Source organism: Schistocerca nitens, chromosome 2, assembly GCF_023898315.1.
Source record: "Schistocerca nitens isolate TAMUIC-IGC-003100 chromosome 2, iqSchNite1.1, whole genome shotgun sequence".
Lineage (NCBI taxonomy): Eukaryota > Metazoa > Arthropoda > Insecta > Orthoptera > Acrididae > Schistocerca > Schistocerca nitens.
Genome location: NC_064615.1, coordinates 461741410 through 461766036, shown reverse-complemented (window position 1 = coordinate 461766036; position 24627 = coordinate 461741410). Strand labels below are relative to the sequence as shown.

At 45.6% G+C, this 24627-nt stretch overlaps 1 protein-coding gene across 1 annotated transcript in view; it reads left to right on the top strand.

Moving 5' to 3' along the window:
• The window catches only part of LOC126235093 (SET domain-containing protein SmydA-8), a 349448-nt gene that overhangs the window by 240673 nt on the left and 84148 nt on the right, over window positions 1–24627 (top strand). The window contains exon 6 of the mRNA XM_049943826.1: window positions 11074–11191. Coding sequence (XP_049799783.1) covers window positions 11074–11191 — 118 coding nt within the window. The remainder of the gene's footprint in view (window positions 1–11073; window positions 11192–24627) is intronic.

Genomic DNA, 24627 nt, shown 5'->3' with positions numbered 1-24627 from the left:
ATCATATGGGGAGAAATTACAGTGGGACACCCACAGTGTTCTATCGTTGGCCCACTGCTATTTCTTCTTTATGACCATTGTATGCTATTTTGTTTGAATAGGGAGACGGAACTAGTCCTGTTTGCAGACGATACAAGTACTGTTGTCAAGCAGGGCAAAGAAGCAGCAACATGAAAAGCACTAAATTATGTTTCTGATAATTTATGAACTGGTTTTGCGCAAATGGAGCAGCTTTAAACTTTGCAAAAACACAGCTCAATCCGGTTTTGAAGCTTCAAAAATATCTCATCTTCCATTAACATGGTAAGCGAACAATAAATAATGAACTGGATAGAAAATTCTAAGTGAATAAAAGTTAAAAAAACTATATGAAAACCGCTGAAACAATTGAGATGAGATACTTTTTCCATAAGGATGACTGTCAACTGAGGGGGTATAGAAGCCTGTATGTAAACATATTTTGAACACTTTCATTCAATGATGTCTTGTACGACAATACTCCGTGGTGACTCCTTACTTACGTAAAAGCTGTTCATTGCAAAAGCGAAAGCAGTTAGAATTATGTGTGAGAGTCACACACAGACCTCTTTCCGGCATCTCTTAAGCAGCTATGAACATGAATAACAGTACGTTTATTCATTTGTGGTATTCGTTCACAGCAGTAAATCTGAGTCTGAGATTAACACAGATATTTACGACAATACAAAGAAAATTGATCTGTATTACCACTGAATTTAACTTTGGCACAGAAAGGAATGAAATACGTAGTGTCAGAGTGTAAAAGGGGATGGGGCTGCAGCTTGTGGGAAATCGATTCACATTCGATCATGCATTCGTCATCCACTAATGGAATAAGACAGCCGCATGATTCTTTACGCTTATGTAAAATTTTCTGGGTTACCTAATGTGGGTCGAACACATATAAACAACATCATGATGATAGACCAAAGATTAAAACATATTGAGTAATGAAAGGTAAAGATGGTCCAGCAGCAAAGGAAAGGCACTCGATCGAATAGGACAGAGTTTAAAGTATCGTAAAAACCTAAGACCATTTCTTCCTAAAGAGAGAAGCGCTTACAAGAGAAACTCCCCGTAGCACCACCCTCTGATTTAGTGTTAAGATGGCCCAGTGGGTAGGCCATCAAAAGCTGACACACAGATCAACCATGAAAACAGTAAGAAGGTGTAGTGAACTGTGAAAAAAAAATCAAACGAAAAACAATAAACGGTCCAGCCTTAACAAGTGCAATATCGAGAGAAACGAAACAGCCTCAACGTCGTGGTGAAGTGGTTATTGTGTGTAACTATAAATCGGACGAGTCATGTTCAAAATCCCCCCTCATGCTATTTGTTTTTGTTTTTTTCACAACAGTATGAACTGTCCGTCCGGTCATTGAACTGTTTTTTCTCTTTCTGTATTCTTGGCAGTAGTAATACTATACATTGGTTCTAGAATATGAGTCATTCGTTAAGAATGTCTTACAGAAGTGTGAACAATAAATAAACGGATGTGAATTATGTTGTAACAAAGGAATTCAAGAGTCGAAACTTCCAAAACGGAACGCAACGTCGAAAATGTTAAAAACATATGTTTTGGCAGAGCAGAGGGAAACTGTCTGATTGTGAAACTGTTGCGTTCATTTGTTGCAGCTTATGTGACAAACGATCACGTTTTCATCATTTCCTTGCATATTCATATGAACACCTAAATCGGGAAAGGAGACACGTCTCACTTACCAGACGTACAAATTAGATGCATCGATAGGAGACTTAAGCGGTAACGCACTTGAGAACGGGGTCTCGCTCGCAAACGATATCGGTGATATCATCCAGAGATGGATCCGCCACATTTAAAATGTTTAGCTTTCAAACAGGGAGAGAAAAATGCATCCACTGTGGGGGGTGGTTAAGATCCACTAAAACAACGCAGTGATCAATGAAGCTGGTTGGACTAACATCAATTGACAAAACCTGGCTACACAGTAGAGCAACAAATAAGAACGGTGCAGTCGACTACCATAAGTAGGTGTAAAATGCGTAAACCGCACTACTGTGGGATACTTGCAGATCCTGGCGTCCCGCATGCTCAACGACGCCACCATATCATTAAGTTCACGACAAAAGTTATAATTGGGAGTGTGAGTCACAGGACGTAAGACGCAGTTAAAATCTCCCCATCAAAATTTTCTGCGGATTTTGACGAAGTAAATAAATGGCATCTTTCTCATAAAAAGGTGAGCGATCATATGTACGACCAGATGCAGACGGAGCATAAAAAAATTAAGATGAGCCAATTAAAACGACAGCCTATATCTCGACTATCGTCCAGCATTTCAAAGTCCGTCAACGGAATACCGTCCCTACAGAGCACGGCCATGCCAGTGGAATTTTCCTGGGCAAAATTAAAAAACATACAATACTCTGGGAGCCAAGACACATCAAATAACACTTCTTCCAAACACACGACATCAGCTTGGGAATCATAAATAAACTGTCGTAACGCAACAAACCGTAATGGAGAGATTATGCTATTAGAATTTAAGGTAAGAAACGTATACGTTTGCTTTAGTTAATATATGTAAGGCACGAAAGGATAACTATAATATAACTTATGCATCACTTCCCGCTATCCACAAAAACGGCAGATGGTGGAGAAGAAGGCACAGGATTTGAATTCTCCGCAGCGGAGGGTCCAGATTTCATGTTTTGTTTCTTTCGGCGTGGCGCTGCAAGCTCAAGTTGAGAACATTGTTTCACACCACGTCGCGACAATATAATTTCCCGACGCGAGAGGGTAGGGGGCTCATCAAGGTCCGCTGCTGGGAGGGAGGGGTCCCCACTGCGCACAATGGAATGTGAGAAACACAACCGTGAGTGGTCAACATGATCATCGGATAAAAGAGAGACAGGAAATGCAGCGTCTGAAGCTGTCTGCATCATCTACCGGCAAGAGAATCCACAGTAACCTGTTGCTCCACCGTATCAGAAAGAGGAGACGGTGGTATTGCGCTAGAACAGTGTAAAGGTAGAACCGTAGACAATGTCTCCGTCAAATCATTGGAAGACATCGGAACAGACGTTTCTGCAGGTGGAGAAGAATACGCAGTTGCAATATTCATTTCAACATTAACGGAACATCGAAAAAGTTCAAAGAAAGGCAGCACGGTTTGTATTATCGCGAAATATGTGAGACAGTGTCACAGAAATGATACAGGATTTGGGATGGACATCATTAAAAGAAAGGCGTTTTTCGTTGCGACGGAATCTTCTCACGAAATTCCAATCACCAACTTTCTCCTCCGAATGCGAAAACATTTTGTTGACACCGACTTACGTAGGGAGGAACGATCACAAAGATAAAATAAGGGAAATCAGAGCTCGTACGGAAAGATACGAGTATAGGTGTCCATTCTTCCCGCGCGCTATACGAGATTGGAATAATAGAGAATTGTGAAGATGGTTCGATGACCCTCTGCCAGGCACTTAAATAAGATTTTCAGAGTATCCATGTAGATGTAGATGTAGATGTAGAACCAGCCTTGTCATCCCCGACGAGGCAAAAACTGCAATTAAAGAATGGTTCAAAAATGGCTCTAAGCACTATGGGACTCAACCGAGCGAGGTGGCGCAGTGGTTAGACACTGGACTCGCATTCGGGAGGACGACGATTCAACCCGCGTCCGGCCATCCTGGTTCAGGTTTTCCGTGATTTCCCTAAATCGCTCCAGGCAAATGCCGGGATGGTTCCTTTGAAAGGGCACGGCCGACTTCCTTCCCCATCCTTCCGTAAACCGACGAGACCGATGACCTCGCTGTCTGGTCTCCTTCCCCAAACAACCCAACCCCCCCACTATGGGACTGTCATCAGTCCCCTAGACTTAGAACTACTTAAACCTAACTAGCCTAAGGACATCACACACATCCATGCCCGAGGTAGGATTCGAACCTGCGACCGTAGCAGCTGCGCGGGCAATTAAAGACAGTATTCAAAGCAGCACCACTGGAAGAAGCACCTTCCACCACCACCTCCTCGGAGAGGCAAGATTGAGGAGGGTGGCTTCAGAATCTTCATCTTCCTGAGTCTGCAAGCTTTCAAATTGTACTACCGGTGCCGACGCCTTAACGGCAGCATGGGCCGCATCTGAATGTGCCGATATTTGCTGAAAGTCGCACGGAGTGGGGAGGGGGGCGGCGGAAGGGGGCGGAGAGGGTAATGTCTCCCTAACGACCTCTATATCTAGAGAAGTGCTGACAGCAGACTACGAAGACACTGGTTCAGTTAATATCACTGCACAAAGTTTTCTATAGGACGAATTTGAAACACTGACAGGACGTGAACTGGATCTGAGATGGCCACTTACGTTACAAGGGAAGCAGGTTGCTTCTTGCCCTGCGTAAGCAACATGAATCCGGTAACGATAAACATTTAGGTGAGGAAGAATATACCCTTGAACACATATGTCTACGAGTCGGATAGCGCTGTAACACTGCAAGCGTTTTGTGAGGACCAGCGTTCTCGGAGGGTATGCCGAGCGATTTCAAAGGAAGCAAGGCCGCCTTAAGAAATGAGTCGTCCACGCTGGGTGGAAAAGTTTAAACACCAGCTGGAATACACTCGATCGCGGCATTTGCAAGAAGGACTGGTCTAACGGAACCATCACGACGTGTGAACATCATCTGACAACCAACGCGCGAGAGAGAAACCGGTCTACTTCCAAGGGAACTTGGAACTCGACAAAAAACGCATACAAATCAGAATCAAAAGCAATATCTACCCGACCAGATGTAACTCGATTCGTATCGACCAACTAATCGTGATGAATCTGGTTCAACATAACGGTACTCTTGTCAAAACTGAAACGAACACACCCAGACGATCTTCACTCCTGGAAATGGAAAAAAGAACACTTTGACACCGGTGTGTCAGACCCACCATACTTGCTCCGGACACTGCGAGAGGGCTGTACAAGCAATGATCACACGCACGGCACAGCGGACACACCAGGAACCGCGGTGTTGGCCGTCGAATGGCGCTAGCTGCGCAGCATTTGTGCACCGCCGCCGTCAGTGTCAGCCAGTTTGCCGTGGCATACGGAGCTCCATCGCAGTCTTTAACACTGGTAGCATGCCGCGACAGCGTGGACGTGAACGGTATGTGCAGTTGACGGACTTTGAGCGAGGGCGTATAGTGGGCATGCGGGAGGCCGGGTGGACGTACCGCCGAATTGCTCAACACGTGGGGCGTGAGGTCTCCACAGTACATCGATGTTGTCGCCAGTGGTCGGCGGAAGGTGCACGTGCCCGTCGACCTGGGACCGGACCGCAGCGACGCACGGATGCACGCCAAGACCGTAGGATCCTACGCAGTGCCGTAGGGGACCGCACCGCCACTTGCCAGCAAATTAGGGACACTGTTGCTCCTGGGGTATCGGCGAGGACCATTCGCAACCGTCTCCATGAAGCTGGGCTACGGTCCCGCACACCGTTAGGCCGTCTTCCGCTCACGCCCCAACATCGTGCAGCCCGCCTCCAGTGGTGTCGCGACAGGCGTGAATGGAGGGACGAATGGAGATGTGTCGTCTTCAGCGATGAGAGTCGCTTCTGCCTTGGTGCCAGTGATGGTCGTATGCGTGTTTGGTGCCGTGCAGGTGAGCGCCACAATCAGGACTGCATACGACCGAGGCACACAGGGCCAATACCCGGCATCATGGTGTGGGGAGCGATCTCCTACACTGGCCGTACACCACTGGTGATCGTCGAGGAGACACTGAATAGTGCACGGTACATCCAAACCGTCATCGAACCCATCGTTCTACCATTCCTAGACCGGCAAGGGAACTTGCTGTTCCAACAGGACATTGCACGTCCGCATGTATCCCGTGCCACCCAACGTGCTCTAGAAGGTGTAAGTCAACTACCCTGGCCAGCAAGATCTCCGGATCTGTCCCCCATTGAGCATGTTTGGGACTGGATGAAGCGTCGTCTCACGCGGTCTGCACGTCCAGCACGAACGCTGGTCCAACTGAGGCGCCAGGTGGAAATGGCATGGCAAGCCGTTCCACAGGACTACATCCAGCATCTCTACGATCGTCTCCATGGGAGAATAGCAGCCTGCATTGCTGCGAAAGGTGGATATACACTGTACTAGTGCCGACATTGTGCATGCTCTGTTGCCTGTGTCTATGTGCCTGTGGTTCTGTCAGTGTGATCATGTGATGTATCTGACCCCAAGAATGTGTCAATAAAGTTTCCCCTTCCTGGGACAATGAATTCACGGTGTTCTTATTTCAATTTCCAGGAGTGTATATACTTGGTAGATTCGATAGACATCATGACGCGGACAGAGAACCCCGCCGCCAGAGAACAAACCAATAAAAAACTCCACCAGCAAGAACGATGTGGTACCGCCCGATACAGACGCAAGACTGAGAATACAGAAGCTGGACTCACGCGGCGCTGCGGTAAGGTCGGAAGTAAGAACATCTTGCTCGCTCGACGCGCAGGCCTCACCTACTCAATGAGCTACGACGGCTGGTGCGGTAGTACGGGCTGATTCACGTTCCTCTGTATATTCCGATGCACTGCACGACGTGACAGAGCTGCCATCTCCTCGTTCTCATTCATGTGTTATCAAAATAAACAGATCTGATTTTGCTAGATAAACTTTTGTCCTGAATCTGGACGAGAAACCGCATAAATACGTAAAAGCACCAGAAGATAGGAAAATCTCCTGCAAACCATAACCGGGATATCCAGTCTTAACAGCATAACACTTAACAAGAAGATGAGAAGATGTAAAATATCATAACACAGTCACTGAATGATTCTCATTCAGTATAAAACAGGACACATCAGTAGTGCAAAGAGGTAATAAATGAAGTGCCAACATAATGCAAAAGATTAGAGCTAAAAGGTCTCCCTCCTTAAAATATCAGGTAGTGTTTGAATTGATAACAGGTCTGCATCATAATGACATACGAGATGCGAACCGCAAACGGAAGATGATGACACGAAAAGCAGAGGAGAGGGTAATATACTTCTTTACGTGTTCTGCCTCCCCCCCCCCCCCCCCAATCTGTTGTGCATGTTTTGTGTGCCCAGTCAAAGTTTGCCAAATGGAATGTTGATGTAGTTCTGTCTGCCCATTGAGGATAAACTCGAGCGCAGTTTTAAGGCATGTCATCCTCTCCACCTCTTCTGAAATGTTAAACATATGGCCCACAGGTTTCCTATGTAAAAATTTTGGATTTTAAGAAACGTTAGTAATAGAGTGTACCTTAGCACGTAAATTAACATTGAGTGCCGTTTTCGAGTTCGTCTCATAAATGATACTGCAGGATGGGGCAGATGGAGAAATCGTCTGTGACAGAGCATGCTCTGTGTGAGAACGAATACATAATAAAATTCGGCGACACGCGCTGTGTAGTGGAACTATCTCGCCCACTTGCTCGGGGATGCAATACAAATAAACATAACAATAGTTTTAACAGGGAAGTGGAAAATTTTAAGGTAAACGGAGCCTGGATTCCCAAGGTGCAGCGAACGACCGTTGTGGGTAGCAAGCGATGAAGCACAGCGGGAAGCGAAAGGCCCTCAGACGTTGGAACTATAGGTACATTAAGCCTCTGGCCGTGGACCCCGTTCCAGGCTTTTCAGCTGCTCGACTCTCTGCGGGTCGCATCGTTGCTGCTGTCGCTCTTCTCACTTGCCTACACGTCGCCGACATGTTCGGACGCGAAATGGGAGGCAAAGTAGCTGCTGTAGTTCAGTTCCTGCTCAAGTTGCCCGTGAACGACCGTGCCAGTAAGACGACGAAGAACAAGATGCAAGCGTGCTACCGCCGCCAGAAGCTTGGTCACGTCGCCAAGTACTGCAGAGACGCCGTGGCACCCTCGAGACGCGCACAAACCCAGGAGACACGCCCCTGTCCGAAGGAACCTGACGCCATGCCAACCTGTGTCAACTATGGCGGCACATACACGGCGAATTTTCAGGCTACAGCTACATCACGATCTGGAGCCGCGGAGAGATGATCCGCCTGCAAGGCGGCCACCAAGAAGAGGCGGTAGAGAGCGGCATCGAGCAGGAGGCGACGGCCGCCACCCCGCCCCCGCTCCCCCTACTCGAGAGGGTGAAACGGGCCGTGTCGCCGTGAAGACGCGGAATTCGACACCGGTGGCGAGCGTGGAGCTGCGTACTGCCACCGACGACGCAGTCGCCGTCATCAAAACTGCCATTTCGGCAGAGAGCACTCCCTGGAAAGCGGAACTGGAGGATGTCCACCGTGCGCTGCAGGCGCCGGGGAAGAAGAGGCACCCGTCCTCGCCATTTCCCGCACCATGGGCTGACGACGGGGTACGCACTCTGTGGTTTCCAAAGAGATGCACGAGGGCATATAGGTGGCCATAGAAGAAGAAGAGGCGCCTGCTCCAGCCACCCCGTCCCCAGCGGCCACGCAACTGGCCGCTCCCGAAACTGTCGCGCCCAGCAGACCACGAAGGCTGCTCCAGCGCCTGCACGTGACTGTCTCCAACGGGGAGAAGCGTGAAGACACCGTTGTAGGAGATCTCATCATCAATTCGGGACGGCACCTATCCTCATTACCACAATCGCTACCCTCTCACCCATCCTGACAAAACCGAACCTCCTCTCCCAGCCAAAACCAATTTCTTCACTCAGAACCAACTGACAGTGCTATGGATGGCCGTCTCAAATGAAGACTTGAAGACAATCGAATCCTTTCCAGTTTTCACCCTTGAAGACTGGTACAGGTTGATCATGTCATGGACGAAATGGAATATCAACCAGGACAAGAAGAGGAAAGTGGGCAGCACAATGCCAGCAGCCCCCCCCCCTCCCCCCTCCTACTCACCGTCCCCCTCTCCCTGCGCAGCTGCGCTAACTCACCAAATGTAGAGAACGTAGCTCCACATCACTCCAGGGCAGGTCGTACAACTTTGGTTTCTTGTTTCACGCCCCCACAGGACGGGCATTCTTCTGCTTACCGTGCATAACCATCGATCGAGAACAGCTCGCCATTTCAGCGTCAGCCACAGACTCTATTCCAGACTGGTACCGGCAGTGGATGATGAATGTTTGAGAATGCTAGTCACTTGTGCTGGTTGAACGGCACAAAAGAAAAAAAGAAGGCACTAAACGACTGTTGCCCAGATATCTCCAGATAAGCGCCAACAGCCTACACACAGAGATATGGCCGTGAAAACCTCAAAAGTTTTATGGGTCTATAATCGTTGCCAAGAGAGTAACGCGGCTGATAGTATCATGTCGGGACTCGAGATACTTTGTGTGCATAGTAAGAGTTTATACGCTTCTGGCCATTAAAATTGCTACACCACGAAGATGACATGCTACAGAAACGAAATTTAACCGACAGGAAGAAGATGCTGTGATATGCAAATGATTAGCTCTTCAGAGCGTTCACAAAAGATTGGCGCCGGTGGCGACACCTACAACGTGCTGACATGAGGAAAGTTTCCAAGCGATTTCTCACACACAAACAGCAGTTCACCGTCGTTGCCTGGTGAAACATTGTTGTGATGCCTCGTGTAAGGAGGAAAAATGCGTACCATCACGTTTCCGGCTTTCATAATGGTCGGATTGTAGCCTATCACGATTGCGGTTTATCGTGTCGCGACATTGCTTCTCTCACTAGTCGAGATGCAATGACTGTTTGCAGAATATGGAATCGGTGGGCTCAGGAGGGTAATACGGAACGCCGTGCTCGATCCCAACGGCCTCGTATCACTAGCAGTCGAGATGACAGGCATCTTATCCGCATGGCTGTAACGGATCGTGCAGCCACATCTCGATCCCTCAGTCAACAGATGGGGACGTTTGCAAGACAACAACCATCTGCACGAACAGTTCGACGACGTTTGCAGCAGCATGGACTATCAGCTCGGAGACCATGGCTGCGGTTACGCCTTGACGCTGCATCACAGACAGGAGCGCCTGCGATGGTGCACTCAAACGAACCTGGGTGCACGAATGGCAAAACGTCATTTTTTCGGATGAACGCAGGTTCTGTATACAGCATCGTGATGGTCGCATCCGTGTTTGGCGACATCGCGGTGAACGCACATTGGAAGCGTGTATTCGTCATCGCCATACTGGCGTATCACCCGGCGTGATGGTATGAGGTCCCATTCGTTACACGTCTCGGTCACCTCTTGTTCGCATTGACGGCACTTTGAACAGTGGACGTTACATTTCAGATGTGTTACGACCCGTGGGTCTACCCTTCTTTCGATCCCTGCGAAATCCTACATTTCAGCAGGATGATAATGCACGACCACATGTTGCATGTCCTGTACATCTCTCACCAATTGAATACGTCTGGTCAATGCTGGCCGAGCAATACGCCAGTCACTACTCTTGATGAACTGTGGTATCGTGTTGAAGCAGCATGGGCAGCTGTACATGTACACGCCATCCAAGCTGTTTGACTCAATGCCCAGGCGTATCAAGGCCGTTATTACGGCCAGAGTTGGTTGTTCTGGGTACTGATTTCTCAGGGTCTATGCACCCAAATTGCGTGAAAATGTAATCACATGTCAGTTCTAGTATAATATATTTGTCCAATGAATACCCGTTTATCATCTGCATTTCTTCTTGGTGTGGCAATTTTAATGGCCAGTAGTGTAACTAAAGTGCCGGTACTCACCAGTGTGAGCTGTAACTATCTTATGGCAGCGGAACTTGGTACACATTCCAATTCGTTAATATTTAGGCTGGAAAAAATAGTTCTAATTTTGGCCAACAGGTGCAAATCTGGCGCTGTACAGCATCTCATCGACGTCTACGGTGCTCATACTGAACAAATTGTCTAAGTATCGGTCAATAATAACATTAACATTATGCCATTCCCACACGTCCTGCTCGTCTTTCTTTCAATTACAGAGCCGTATTTGCTCCTGGTGGCTAGAATTGGAAGTAATGTTTTTCTGGGGTAAATCGGTTTCGTATTAACGCAATCTGCACTTTAATTACAGCCACCTGACATGTGGTATTTGTGGACGCAGCTTGAAGTGTGCGGTGTGGTTGTCCCAGGGGTTGCGAGGGCGTGTGCGTGCCGGCGGAGGAGAGCCTGCAGCAGGAGCCGGAGGACGAGCAGGAGGAGCCGCCCTGGTGGTGCCGATCCTGCCAGCAGCCAATGGCCGCCGCGAAGGTCAGTCAGTGCCTGCTGCTGCGGCAAATGCAGACACAGACAACCACACGTTCTTTTAACAATTCACATCATTTTTCAAAACCACTTTCTTCTTCTGTAAATTTATTGTGATTCTCAGGTACTTTTTTTGCTGTCATCTCTCTGGTTTGATACCTTGTAACGAATGAAAACCATACAACAACTACTACAATCATTTAGCTGAGAATGACAGAAGAAAAAATTATTGTAGTTACATAAATAAATAAATTCTAGCAATAAAAACCGATTACATTATAAAAGTCTCCACTTAATCTAATTCTAAATTAGTCATTTGGTCCGAGTATCAGCACACGATACGTTCGTTTTATGAAAACATAGACTCGTACAGTGGTTCTCCCTGACACACACTGGTGGTTCCTAGATACGTTACCTGTCGTTTATGTACGAGGGCTATTCTTTTCACAACCTCCGACCGGCCATGAAATAAAAACCATATTGAAATGTCAATCAAGGTTTGGAAAAATACGCAGTGTCTCTAGTACGCCAGTCTATCGAGACACGCCACGTCTGCGCACACAGTAAAAATTCCTAGAAAAGAGTCTCTTCTGAAGTCCTGCTGAGGCGTTTCGCCTGCTTTCATGCGGCCCACATAACGTAAGAGTCATGCTTTTCCTTCTTCATGATAATCATCGGCCGCACACTGCAGGTGCAACAAAGACGCTCTTGCAGCGTTTTCCTGCAGCGTTTTCCTGCAGCGTTTTCGATGGAAACTGTTTGATACCATACAGCCCGGACTTCGCTCACATGTTCCACTCGCTTTTAGAACAGCATTTTGGCACACACAGTGAGCTGCAGACTTAGCAGGAATTAGCAGAAATCACAGGTAGCTGCCTTCTATGACAAGGGTGTTGAAAAGTTGGTATTACGCTATGACATACTGTGTCTCACTGTTTAGAGGCACAAAACGCGTGGGTGTTTTCAGTTCGTTACTAAATGCAAATAAGTAGGAGGCCGAGTTGGTAGGAGCTCAAGGAGTCCAGGTTGCAATAACACGCGGTACGGCACACTGTTAGAGAGAAGGATTATTATTCAAGAAACACATAGTACAATGAAATTACTTATCTTCAGTAGTTTGTAGGACTGCAGCTGCGGCTATGAACTGACAATCTAGTAACATGGAATACCATGAACTAATGCAACATATTCTCAGGGACTAAGCCTTATGGGCCCTCCTCAGAGAATCAGTGCAAACATTACAGAACTGGCTGAGGGCCGATTATGAAAGTGCGTCTGCATAGGTTGAAACCTAGCTAAGAAGTGAACGAGGCACACTCCAGTTCCGTCGAGCTGCACAGCCCGCTAGAGTGCGCTGTGCTCGGCTGACGACGGGCTGCCAACCTTGTGCTGGCGCGGCGTTGTAGTAGTATCTGTGGCAATGATACTACATGACGGATGCCTAGGTCAGAGCGGTAACTTTATAGAGAAGTATCTGGAACGTGTAGTTAATTGTTTCAAATAAAACAGTTTCTATTTTCATTGTGGTTTACATTTCACAACAGATTACAGGTTGAAAAAAATTGCTCTCGTACATATATTTTTTCTATATGTTAATAACTTTCTCGTATTTAGTTGTAGGGGCATGATATATGTCACAGTGGTTGCGTTGTACAGTATGCAGTCTATTATATCTCGATATCAGCGAATGCGCTGCGTACACCAAGAGGTGCCCTCGTGGGGCTTTCTGTTTCCTGCAAGTCCTGGAGGCTGCTTCCAAATCATGGCGTGACTCTCATGTTTCCCACTTGTATCCGAAACATTAAGCGAGCGGTGACAGAGTCACAGTGAAAACAAATGATTAAGAGATTAAAACACGGAAACATATACTCTTATTATTATACCGTCAATACAAAAATAAATATCAGGGCCCATTTAACTGGACACATACATGACACACAAAATAGGAAAGCAATGTGGGCAACAGGCTACCTCGTCTTACTACTCAACGAAGTCAGTTTTTGCATAAAGGCGTGTGCGACAGATGCAAGTTCGCCACAGTGCGTCGATCACGCCGTGTTCTTTGCGTCAAGGGAAGTTAACGGCTGCCAGCTTTCATCTTCGGGTTCTGCGGCTTTATTGTGACACTCTGGGAGTGTCCAATCGTTCCTTATTCCGTGATAGCCGACTCTGCTCATTTACGCATAGCGCGATCGGCGGCTGACGCACTGCTCCTGGGATCACTCAGCCGAGGCCGGATGAGGAAATGTAGTCGGCCACTTCAAGATTTATACACTGGATTGCAAGGATTCGTCCATTCAATATGGAGCAATGATTGTATGCCACAAAGTGACGACAGACTTTTAAATGAAAGCAAGGATCTGACTCAGAGTCCAAAGACTGAATTGGCATTCGGTTTCTAGGCCTCCAGGAGGTAAACCCACTGTCTCGTCTGATACCTCAGACTTCCTGCTTATTGCTTTATCACTGTCTCTTGACCTCATCAGAGCGCTGCGTTTCCAGACTGGTGCCTAAAAATTATTGAGTTTTCTAGACGACAGATGACTCTGTGTTCGTTTCAAAGACCAGAACTCAACATCAAGATTAGTCACCGGGTGAATTCCCCAAGGCTCCGTCATTACGGTGCTACTTTCTAACTTACTTGTTAAAGACATTCCAGTTGTGTCTGTCAGTTTATATGCAGATGACACAACGTTCCTTACCACTGGAAAGCGATTGTTTCACCTCGCACCGAGGATGAAAAGGCAATTAGCCTCATGGAACAGTGGGCAAAGGACAACAAATTAACAAATAACCCGACGAAGACATCAGCTGTTGTCTTACGAAGAGAAAACTAACTGTCCATAGTAGGCTCCGAATACAACAACTGAGCCCAAGGTCGGATACAGTCATCTACTTGGGAGTACATCTCGACAGAAAGCTGCTTTATACGACACACATCCGACAGAAGAAAACAGCAGGAATGAGGATGATAGGGACTCTCATTCCTTTCCGGAAAAGCTCGGATTTTTGAGCCTACGTACGAAATTACAGCTCTACAATGCCACCCTGCTATACAGCTTGACAACAAGGAGGCTACATGTAAAACAAATTACAAGAATTTACGGGTACTACTAAACCGCTGCCTCAGTTTGATCGCAGGATTCCTTGAAGGGTTAGGAACCAAGAGTTACACAACGTACTACAAGAGAAGTACTTTAAACAAAAAAAGTGAAGAATAAAATCACGAGAGTGTTTGACAAATTGGACGCCCTACGAGGAATAAACCGTCAGTTAGGTACGGTAGACACAGTTGCCCTACACGACAGAAGAAATACAAAGGACCCAAAGCAATAACTTTCTGTCCGCTGTAAACCCCATCATTTAGGACGAAGGAAGCGTTAAAGAAACGTACTGGTCACGTAACAGGGGGTTTGAACACCCATTAGAGTGCCCAAACTTTCGATGACCGATGATAATACATAAAACTTAACCTTTTCCCCTAACACACTATATATAAGTACATATCATCAAGAGGATAAGACTTCAGACAAAAAAAAATGTCTTAACTGTCTTCTCTTCTGCTTACTGACTACTGACGTCTGGGCCCAGCGCTCCGTTCGCATTGCCTGCTGGCCGACCAATTGATTAACTGAGTGACTCCCCGACTGATTTCCCTCTGCTTGGCTGTTTTGCCCGTGATCGCCCTTGCTTTGTCCTCCAGGGACTGAAAAACGAAAGAGTTTATCTCCTAATAAATACGATTGTCTATTATTATCCTGCAACTGGCAGGCACGTTTGGCAATTTATTCTGATTCACACATCATTCCTGAATACGTGCTGCGTCAAAACGCGTCTTATCTGCTAGTTTAAATAACTCAGTCATGACCGTAGCTTCTCACAAAGCTTCACAAAATAATAATCAGATTTGATTATGAAACTTCCTGGCAGATTAAAACTGTGTGCCGGACCGAGACTCGAACTCGGGACCTTTGCCTTTCGCGGGCAAGTGTTCTACCACTTGCCCGCGAAAGGCAAAGGTCCCGAGTTCGAGTCTCGGTCCGGCACACAGTTTTAATCTGCCAGGAAGTTTCATATCAGAGCACACTCCGCTGCAGAGTGAAAAATCTCATTCAGATTTGGTTATAGTTACTGTCTCAGTATCTTAAATGCACCTCCCCTTAGTGTGATGTCATAACTTAGACGTCCACGAGCCTGTACAGGATCACTATACACATTATCTATATCAAATGTTCTATTTCTCCTGGTAAACACTTTACGTAACAGAGCCAGCTTTCTTTCAATCCCTATGGTAAATTGTATCTGCTAAGTTGGATTCAGTCTGCCGCCACCAGTATTGGAAATATTATAATTTTCCCCTGCTGGTGTCTTAATTTCAAAATATGCTTTAATGCTTTTAGTAGAACTTCTAACTCGTCTAGTGTTGCGAATTTGATCGTATCTTCCTACTGATTATATGTAACCTGTGGGTTCACAAGCTCTTCAAGTGACTCATGTATATCTTCAACACTATTGTCTGGATTCAAACTGGGTAATATCTGCAGACCATTTTTAATGTTAACTAGTTCCAATCGTGAATATGTTCTTTGTAGTTACCTTGCTTTGCCTTCATAGCCGAATGCTCATCCCCACCCTCACCTTCCCCTTCTGCTTTGGACTGTATTATCTTGTATTATAGCAATTCTGATCTGATTGCAACTATCATCGAAGTTACATGTTAAACTGCTCATGCCCTTGAATTTTGTATCTTCTTGTCATTTGGTGGCTGACGCCTTCGTACCTATTGAACCATTTTGGATAAGTAAACATTGTTTCCGACGTAGTTTGTTTCCATCTGCGTTGATTTCTTCAGGCCATGTCATCTTCATCTTCCAAGCCTAGGGTCTTCACTTCTTTTTACTGCCATGTAGTGTACGTTTTTCATTAAATGGTTAATATACAGTTTTGATTACTTAACTTCCTTCTTCCATATCACTGATATTACCCATTTTCTTTGTTATCTTGACCCATTTTTTTTCCTACAGTGAATCCCACTTATGCCTTGTAAGTTGTCATTTCCGATCTTTACGTTTATATTTTCATAGGCATATATTTCGATAGGTAATCAGTGGGAAAACTTCAAGCTTAATACTAATTCAAAAAGAATAATCTTCGCATTTAGTCTTGCACGAAAATTCCTTGACTTATGCTGAACACAAATACACTAAAACTACACAGCATTAAAAACACATTATTTATTCCAGAAGGCAACATCGTACCGACGACGCAACTACGGCCGAGAGCCATAACTAAAGAAAAGACAACGCCTTGAAGACACTACACAGGGTGTAATGGATGTAGCTGCAGACAGTTTTATATATAGTACCTTGATAGGTACACACATCAATGTGTTGGTCGTGTTCTCTGCGTCGAACTGTCTTCCAACCGACACTTCACAAACATTACGGCCTGATAGTTTCTGTACGGTCGAAACTGCACCACTAAGTGGACTATGCCTGTCAGTATAGACTAATCGTTTTGCATCCACTTTCCCACATTTCAATACCTGACCTGCTGGCCACGGAAAAAAAAAAACCAAATAACCATTAATGTGTTGCTCTCGCCACTTATCCTTGGAGGTACTAACCAACTTAAAGCAAATTATTCCTAATAGCTATAATTACGTGCCTGAAAATGAAGTAAATACTGACGTAATGTTGTTCAGTGCACTGTCCTCAGTCACAAAAAAAAAATTAAGAAAATCTGCACTTAGACCCGTATATTGAGCAAGCAGTAAGGGAAACAAAAGAAAAATTCGGAGTAGGTTTTAAAATCCATGGAGAAGAAATAAAAACATTGTAATTCTGTCAGAGACAGCAAAGGACTTGGAAGAGCAGTTGAACGGAATGGACAGTGTCTTGAAAGGAGGATATAAGATGAACATCAACAAAAGCAAAACGAGGATAATGGAATGTAGTCGAATAAAGTCGGGTGAGGCTGAGGGAATTAGATTATGAAATGAGACACTTAAAGTAGAAAAGGAGTTTTGCTATTTGGGGAGCTAAATAACTGATGATGGTCGAAGTAGAGAGGATATAAAGTGTAGACTGGCAATGGCAAGGAAAGCGTTTCTGAAGAAGAGAAATTTGTTAACATCGAGTATAGATTTAAGTGTCAGGAAGTCGTTTCTGAAAGTATTTGTATGGAGTGTGGGCATGTATGGAAGTGAAACATGAACGATAAATAGTTTAGACAAGAAGAGAATAGAAGCTTTCGAAATGTGGTGCTACAGAAGATTGCTGAAGATTAGATGGGTAGATCACATAACTAATGAGGAGGTATTGAATAGAATTGGGGAGAAGAGGAGTTTGTGGCACAACTTGACTAGAAGAAGGGATAAGTTGGTAGGGCATATTCTGAGGCATCAAGGGATCACCAATTTAGTATTGGAGGGCAGCGTGGAGGGTAAAAATCGTAGAGGGAGACCAAGAGACGAATACACTAAACAGATACAGAAGGATGTAGGTTGCAGTAGCTACTGGGAGATGAAGAAGCTTGCACAGGATAGAGTAGCATGGAGAGCAGCATCAAACCAGTCTCAGGACTGAAGACCACAAAATCAAAAACCCGTTAAACCACGTATATTGGCAAGCAACGTAACCCAAACGTCGATCGGTCGATCGGCCACAGCTTAACGTACCAGTCACACCACCGCGCTGCCCGACGGCAGTAGCGGGAAAGCCGAACTAAACAGTGTTTAAATAGAATAGATGTTAAGCACCGCAACACTGGCAAACAATCTCGACTACTCCACCACCTGGAGTCTATTTACTCGCTGGACTAACAAGCTAGCATGTTACCGCCACTTCCACGTCTAGCCCTATCGGAATGTGACACGCGTAGCCTGCACCAGCACCATTCTCCATATACGCACAGCGATGGAGAGCAAAAGGCGCCTATACTGGTTGGCTTTCGCTGGCCGAGTGCCATAGTCACGAACGCAATATCTCCCCATGTTACAGTTGCGCAGTCTTTTTCTGGTGTCATGATTTACCTCTCATCTTACAAGAAAACCACTCTGTAGAAACTGCCAACTTCTAACACCCCGCCTTTCTGTCCCCGTTTTCTTCACAGTGTGAGCAAACTGCGAGTGTTTCTGCATTTCGTGTGTCGCCACTGACGTGTAATCTCTCACGATAGTGGATATGATGCGGTATACACGCGCTGCTTTCTCTTTTTCTTTTTTTGGGTCCCGTTCCAAATTTGGCCTTAATCTACGATCAAATTCCTTTCGTTTATATCATTTTGCAGATTCAGTTCGTATATGTTATAGAGCAAGTCGTTTTCCTCAGTATCTACCTCCACATGAAACAGAATAAGTATATGTGCTTTCCTCTTAAGGGGTTCACGTTTTAGAACCTCATTTACTTCGAAACTTTCCAAAATTTTCTTGGAGTCCTCCTCACTTTCGTTCTCAACTATTAAAATGTTGTTCTTAGTTCTCATGTTCCTGATTTTAATCTTTTACTGCCATGGATCAAGCTGATGTGTAATCCTTTCCTTCGTGTATTTTCCATCTTTACTGTCTCTAGATCTCAGAAAAAAATTATTGCTGTGTTTTTCTTCTGTTCCCTTTATGTTTTTGTAAGAAGACGCTGAAACTAGTACCCCACATGATGGAGAAACTTGTCCCACTGTTTCCTTTAGAGACTTCCAATCTCAGTCGAGAGTTTTCATTGTCCATTTCAATAATACACGGTTCTAAACCGACTGAAACAACTCGGGAACCTTTTCTACCATCTCTGCAGCTGTTTTCATGAAAGTTCTTAAATTGTCCTCAGTAAATTGTATCAAACCGCCATAATAGGTCTGGTTAAAATCCCCAGTCACATGGGTAGTATGTTTCCAGCGCCACCACCACTGCTCTCTTCGTCATTAGCCATTCATCACACGACAAAAATCACTAAAAAAGGAAGGAAGGAAGGAAGATTGCAGTTTAGCGCCCGTCGACTGCGCATCATTACAGGCGGAGCACAATTTCTGATTACGAATGAATTCATGCGTGACCTTTTTAAACGACTCATCCCAAGCTTTACCTGCAGCGGTTTAGGGAAATGAGGAAAAACTCAAATCTGGATGGCTGGTCGGGCATTTGAATGTCGTCTTTCCGAATACGAGTTCAGTTTCCTAACCAATGCCCCACCCGCTCAGTCAAATTCGCCAAAGGGAGGTAGTAGTGTTGCAACTTGTACACTACTGGCCCTTAAAATTGCTACACCACGAAGATGACGTGCTACAGACGCGAAATTTAACCGACAGGAAGAAGATGCTGTGATATGCAAATGATTAGCTTTTCAGAGCATTCACACAAGGTTGGCGCCGGCGGCGAAACCTACAACGTGCTGACATGAGGAAAGATACCAACCGATTTCTCATACACAAACAGCAGATGACCGGCGTTGCCTGGTGAAACGTTGTTGTGATGCCTCGTGTAAGGAGGAGAAATGCGTACCATCAAGTTTCAGACTTTGATAAAAGTCGGATTGTAGCCTATCGCGATTGCGGTTTATCGTATCGCGATATTGCTCCTCGCGTTGGTCGAGATCCAATGACTGTTAGCAGAATATGGAATCGGTGGGTTCACGAGGGTAATACGGAACGCTCTGCTGGATCCCAACGGCCTCGTATCACTAGCAGTCGAGATAACAGGCATCTTATCCGCATAGCTGTAACGGATCGTGCAGCCACGTCTCGATCCCTGAGTCAGCAGATGGGGACGTTTGCAAGACAACAACCATCTGCACGAACAGTTCAACGACGTTTGCAGCAGCATGGACTATCATCTCGGAGACCATGGCTGTGGTTACCTTTGACGCTGCATCACTGAAAGGAGCGCCTGCAATGGTGTACTCAGCGACGAACCTGGGTGCATGAATGGCAAAACGTCATTTCTTCTGATGAATCCAGGTTTTGTTTACAGCATCATGGTGGGCGCATCCGTGTTTGGCGACATCGCGGTGAACGCACTTTGGAAGCGTGTAGTCATCATCGCCATATTGGCGTATCACCTGGCGTGATCGTATGGGGTGCCATTGGTTACACGTCTCGATCACCTCTTGTTCGCACTGACGGCACTTTGAACAGTGGACGTTACATTTCAGATGTGTTACGACTCGTGGCTCTACCCAACATTCGATCACTGCGAAACCCTACATTTCAGCAGGATAATGCCCGACCGCATGTTGCAGGTCCTGTACGGGCCTTTCTGGATACAGAAAATGTTCGACTGCTGCCCTGGCCAGAACATTCTCCAGATCTCTCACCAATTGAAAACGTCTGGTGAATGGTGGCCGAGCAACTGGCTCGTCACAATACGCCAGTCACTGCTCTTGATGAACTGTGGTATCGAGTTGAAGCAGCATGGGCAGCTGTACCTGTACACGCCATCCAAGCTCTGTTTGACTCAATGCCCAGGCGTATCAAGGCCGTTATTACGGCCAGAGGAGGTTGTTCTGGGTACTGATTTCTCAGGATCTATGCACCCAAATTGCGTGATAATGTAATCACATGTCAGTTCTAGTATAATATATTTGTCCAATGAATACCCGTTTATCTTCTGCATTTCTTCTTGGTGTAGCAATTTTAATGGCCAGTAGTGTAGTTCTAGGGCGTTGACGGTATTTTCATTTTCACGGCACTATGAAGAGTCTTCCAGTGAAATCAGATGTGGTACAAATTGCTCTTATTTTTTTGCAACAAACTTTCAAACCCCATTACTGATCATTTCCAGGTTTTCACAGATCTTGCTTACAGCACTAATTGTGTCATCTTCGTACTCGAGCTCCCTGAGAATGATATTCATTATTCCTCTGCACATTCGCTTGCTGATGCAGGATGACTAGCGGATGATCTCCATCTCATAACAGGAGGCTGTATGCGCCCTCCAAATGAAAATCAAAAGTAATTTATTGTGTCACGCTCTCCGTACGTTAATCTTGTTGAATACAATATTTGTGATCCACGTTGACTTACACTCCCGCATACTGCTCTCTGGTAAACTCTAGGTACGTATAAGACCGATACAGCGTCACACCTCAACCGAATGTCAACGTCGCTCTCAGTCTGTCTTGTGTTACCAGGCAGTAGAAGAAGATGCTAGGCGGTCGCATCTACTAGCAGTTAAGCTAACCAAAGGGGTATCATAGGAGTTGCTGTTCTATGTAGCAATTCATTTATTCCACACGACTTATCTCCCGTAAAAATAAAACTCGTATACGAGTAATCGCCATATACAAACAAGCAAACTCAGCCTGATGGCTCTCGTTCTTCAACCATAATCGAGTCCATCAACATAAGGTGGCAAATATGAGGTAGCCAAGGAAGTGGAAACGTGGGTCCTACTATGCCAAGACTGCTTGGTAGCTACAACGGGAAAACACAATTAATTAGCAGGACTACAAAATAAGAAACTATTTATTACTTAACTTTGCTGTAGTCCATGATCAGTTGGCTGACAATTATAGAAGACGCGACTAGACTAAGCGTCTGTGGAATGACATAATTTACAACTCACAAAACTTGCAGTGACGAATTAATCTCTCGTAATCTTGAATGTCGAATCCGATGAATTTGAGGACTAACTTGGAACGGAGCAACAAAGACTTGATGGCAGCAATGACTGAGCTGCAGACGATGACTGACTAACATCGGCGCTGGCTGACCACTGAGAGCGGCCACGAACTGTAGACTGGCACAACTGCACTACTCTCCTGCTGCACATGAAGTGGCCTAACGGCGCCTCGCGGCGAGCATGAGTACTGCGACCGGCTGTGTACTCTTTGGCTTTCTTCTGTTCCGTTTATGGAGGGAATAGCATCTGGCGGATCGGTCTCTCAGGCGGCGGTGTGATCGTATGACTGACGACATCACGCAGCCTGCACAGGTCTTCAAGCCCCAATGGTACCGACAGGTCGCCGTGTTATCCTCAGCCGTAGGCGTCACTGGATACGGATCTGGAGGGTCATGTGGTCAGCACACTGCTCTCCCGCCCGTTTAAGTTTTCTTTACTGTAGCCTCAACTTCTAAGTCAAGTAGCTGCTCGATTGGGCTCATAAGAGTTGAGTACACCTCACTTGCCAACAGCGCTCGGAAGACCTGGACAGTCACTCATCCAAGTGCTTTGCCAAGCCCGCTAGTGCTTAACTTCGGTGATCTGACGGGAACCCATGTGACCTCTGTGGCAATATATAGCCTTCTAAATATGGTACCTTAGTAGAGAGAGCTGTAGTGAGAAAGCAGAAAATATTCTGTCAGTGCTGAGTAAAAGTTCACAAAATTTATTACTGAATAAAGTATATAAAGTACTTTAGTCTCGTCTGAAGAAAACCGAGGAAAGGCACACTATTTGACTTTGTATCAATGTCGTCTTCAAGTTAAGTTACACTTCTAAGAAGTTCTAGGTCCATTCACTGAGCGATGTGTTTGATGAGTGAGTGGCAGTAGTAGAAAATAGGTCGTGGTGCTCGTTCTACTAGCTGGAAAGACGTCGGCCCTGAAAGTAGACCCGCTGACTCTCCACTTAACTCTCCCCTTCCCTACGTTGTCGTCGTCCGTGCAATCTCATAAATACACGGCGGACGGTATGATCCTGAGGACGCTATAATTTCGCTACGTAACTGGCGAAGCAAAACAGTGCGGCGATTTCGGCGCCCTCTGTATGTCCAATTCGATCACGGTTTCGTCTCGCCACTTACACCTGCAGCGCAGGCAACCCTTCTAACTTGGCTGTGCAGCGTGGAGCCTATGTTGCCCGCGGATACAGCAGAGATCATCACACTGACTTGTCGAGTGTCAGCCATCGATACAAAAGCTACTAAACTGAGAGCTCTCGCCACAGTACTTTGAAAAGAGACAATTCGTGAGCGTTTTTTTCACTACTTTGTTACCATGAAGGTTTTGTCAAAAGTTCCATAGATAACGCAGTGCATCCAATTACAATTTCGGAGTCTTGTGCCCCAGCGACTCTGGTGTCAACCCAATAAGGTAACCAAGATTAGTAAGGATTACGAGTTTCAGACTGCTAGCAGCGACGTTGGCAACTGTGAGAGGTTGCAACAGTGTCTAGCCGTCGCCCCATCTGTACAGGAGGGCTGACACGGCAACAGCAATGTAGGACGTCATGCGTACGATTCCTTTCGTCAGCTTTGTTCTCTCCTCCTGGTGCATGGATGAATGTTTATATAGCCTTCTTTGGTCTTTATTTACAATTTTACACCTTTCTTTGTCAAATTTTATAACATATCCAAACGTTGCTCCCAGTAGAGGCCACTTTTAGCAGTGCAAGCAATACTTTACCACACTTTAACAAAAAAAGGATGTCATTGTATATGCACACAAAGTAGCCTCGTCTGCCCCACTGTATATCCCCGAAAAGAAATTGCGCAGTGTTCTCTCCATTATTGTTGTTGTGGTCTTCAGTCCTGAGATTGGTTTGATGCAGCTCTCCATGATACTCTATCCTGTGTGAGATTCTTCATCTCCCAGTACCTACTGCAGTTTACATCCTACTGAATCTGGTTAGTGTATTCATCTCTTGGCCTCCCTTTACGATTTTTACCCTCCACGCTGCCCTCCAATGCTAAATTTGTGATCCCTTGATGCCTCAGAACATGTCCTACCAACCGCTCCTATCGTCTTGTCAAGTTGTGCCACAAACTCCTCTTCTCCCCAATCTAATCTTCAGCATTTTTCTGTAGCACCACATTTCGAAAGCTTCTATTCTCTTCTTGGCCAAACTAGTTATTGTCCATGTTTCACTTCCATACATGGCTACACTCCATACAAATACTTTCAGAAATGACTTCCTGACACTTAAATCTATACTCGATGTTAACAAATTTCTCTTCTTCAGGAACGCTTTCCTTTCCATTGGTAGTCTACATTTTATATCCTCTCTACTTCGACCATCATCAGTTATTTTACTTCCCAAATAGCAAAACTCCTTTACTACTTTAAGTGTCTCATTTCATAATCTAATTCCCTCAGCCTCACCCGACTTAATTCGACTACATTCCATTATCCTCGTTTTGCTTTTGTTGATGTTTATCTTATATCCTCCTTTCAAGACACTGTCCATTTCGCTCAACTGCTCTTCCAAGTCCTTTGCTGTCTCTGACAGAATTACAATGTCATCGGCGAACCTCAAAGTTTTTATTTCTTCTCCATGGATATTAATACCTACTCCGAATTTTTCTTTTGTTTACTTTACTGCTTGCTCAATATACAAATTGAATAACATCGGGGAAAGGCTACAAACCTGTCTCACTCCCTTTCCAACCACTGCTTCCCTTTCATGCCCCTCGACTCTTTTAACTGCCATCTGGTTTCTGTACAAATTTTAAATACCCTTTCACTCCCTATATTTTACCCTTGCCACCTTTAGAATTTGAAAGAGAGTATTCCAG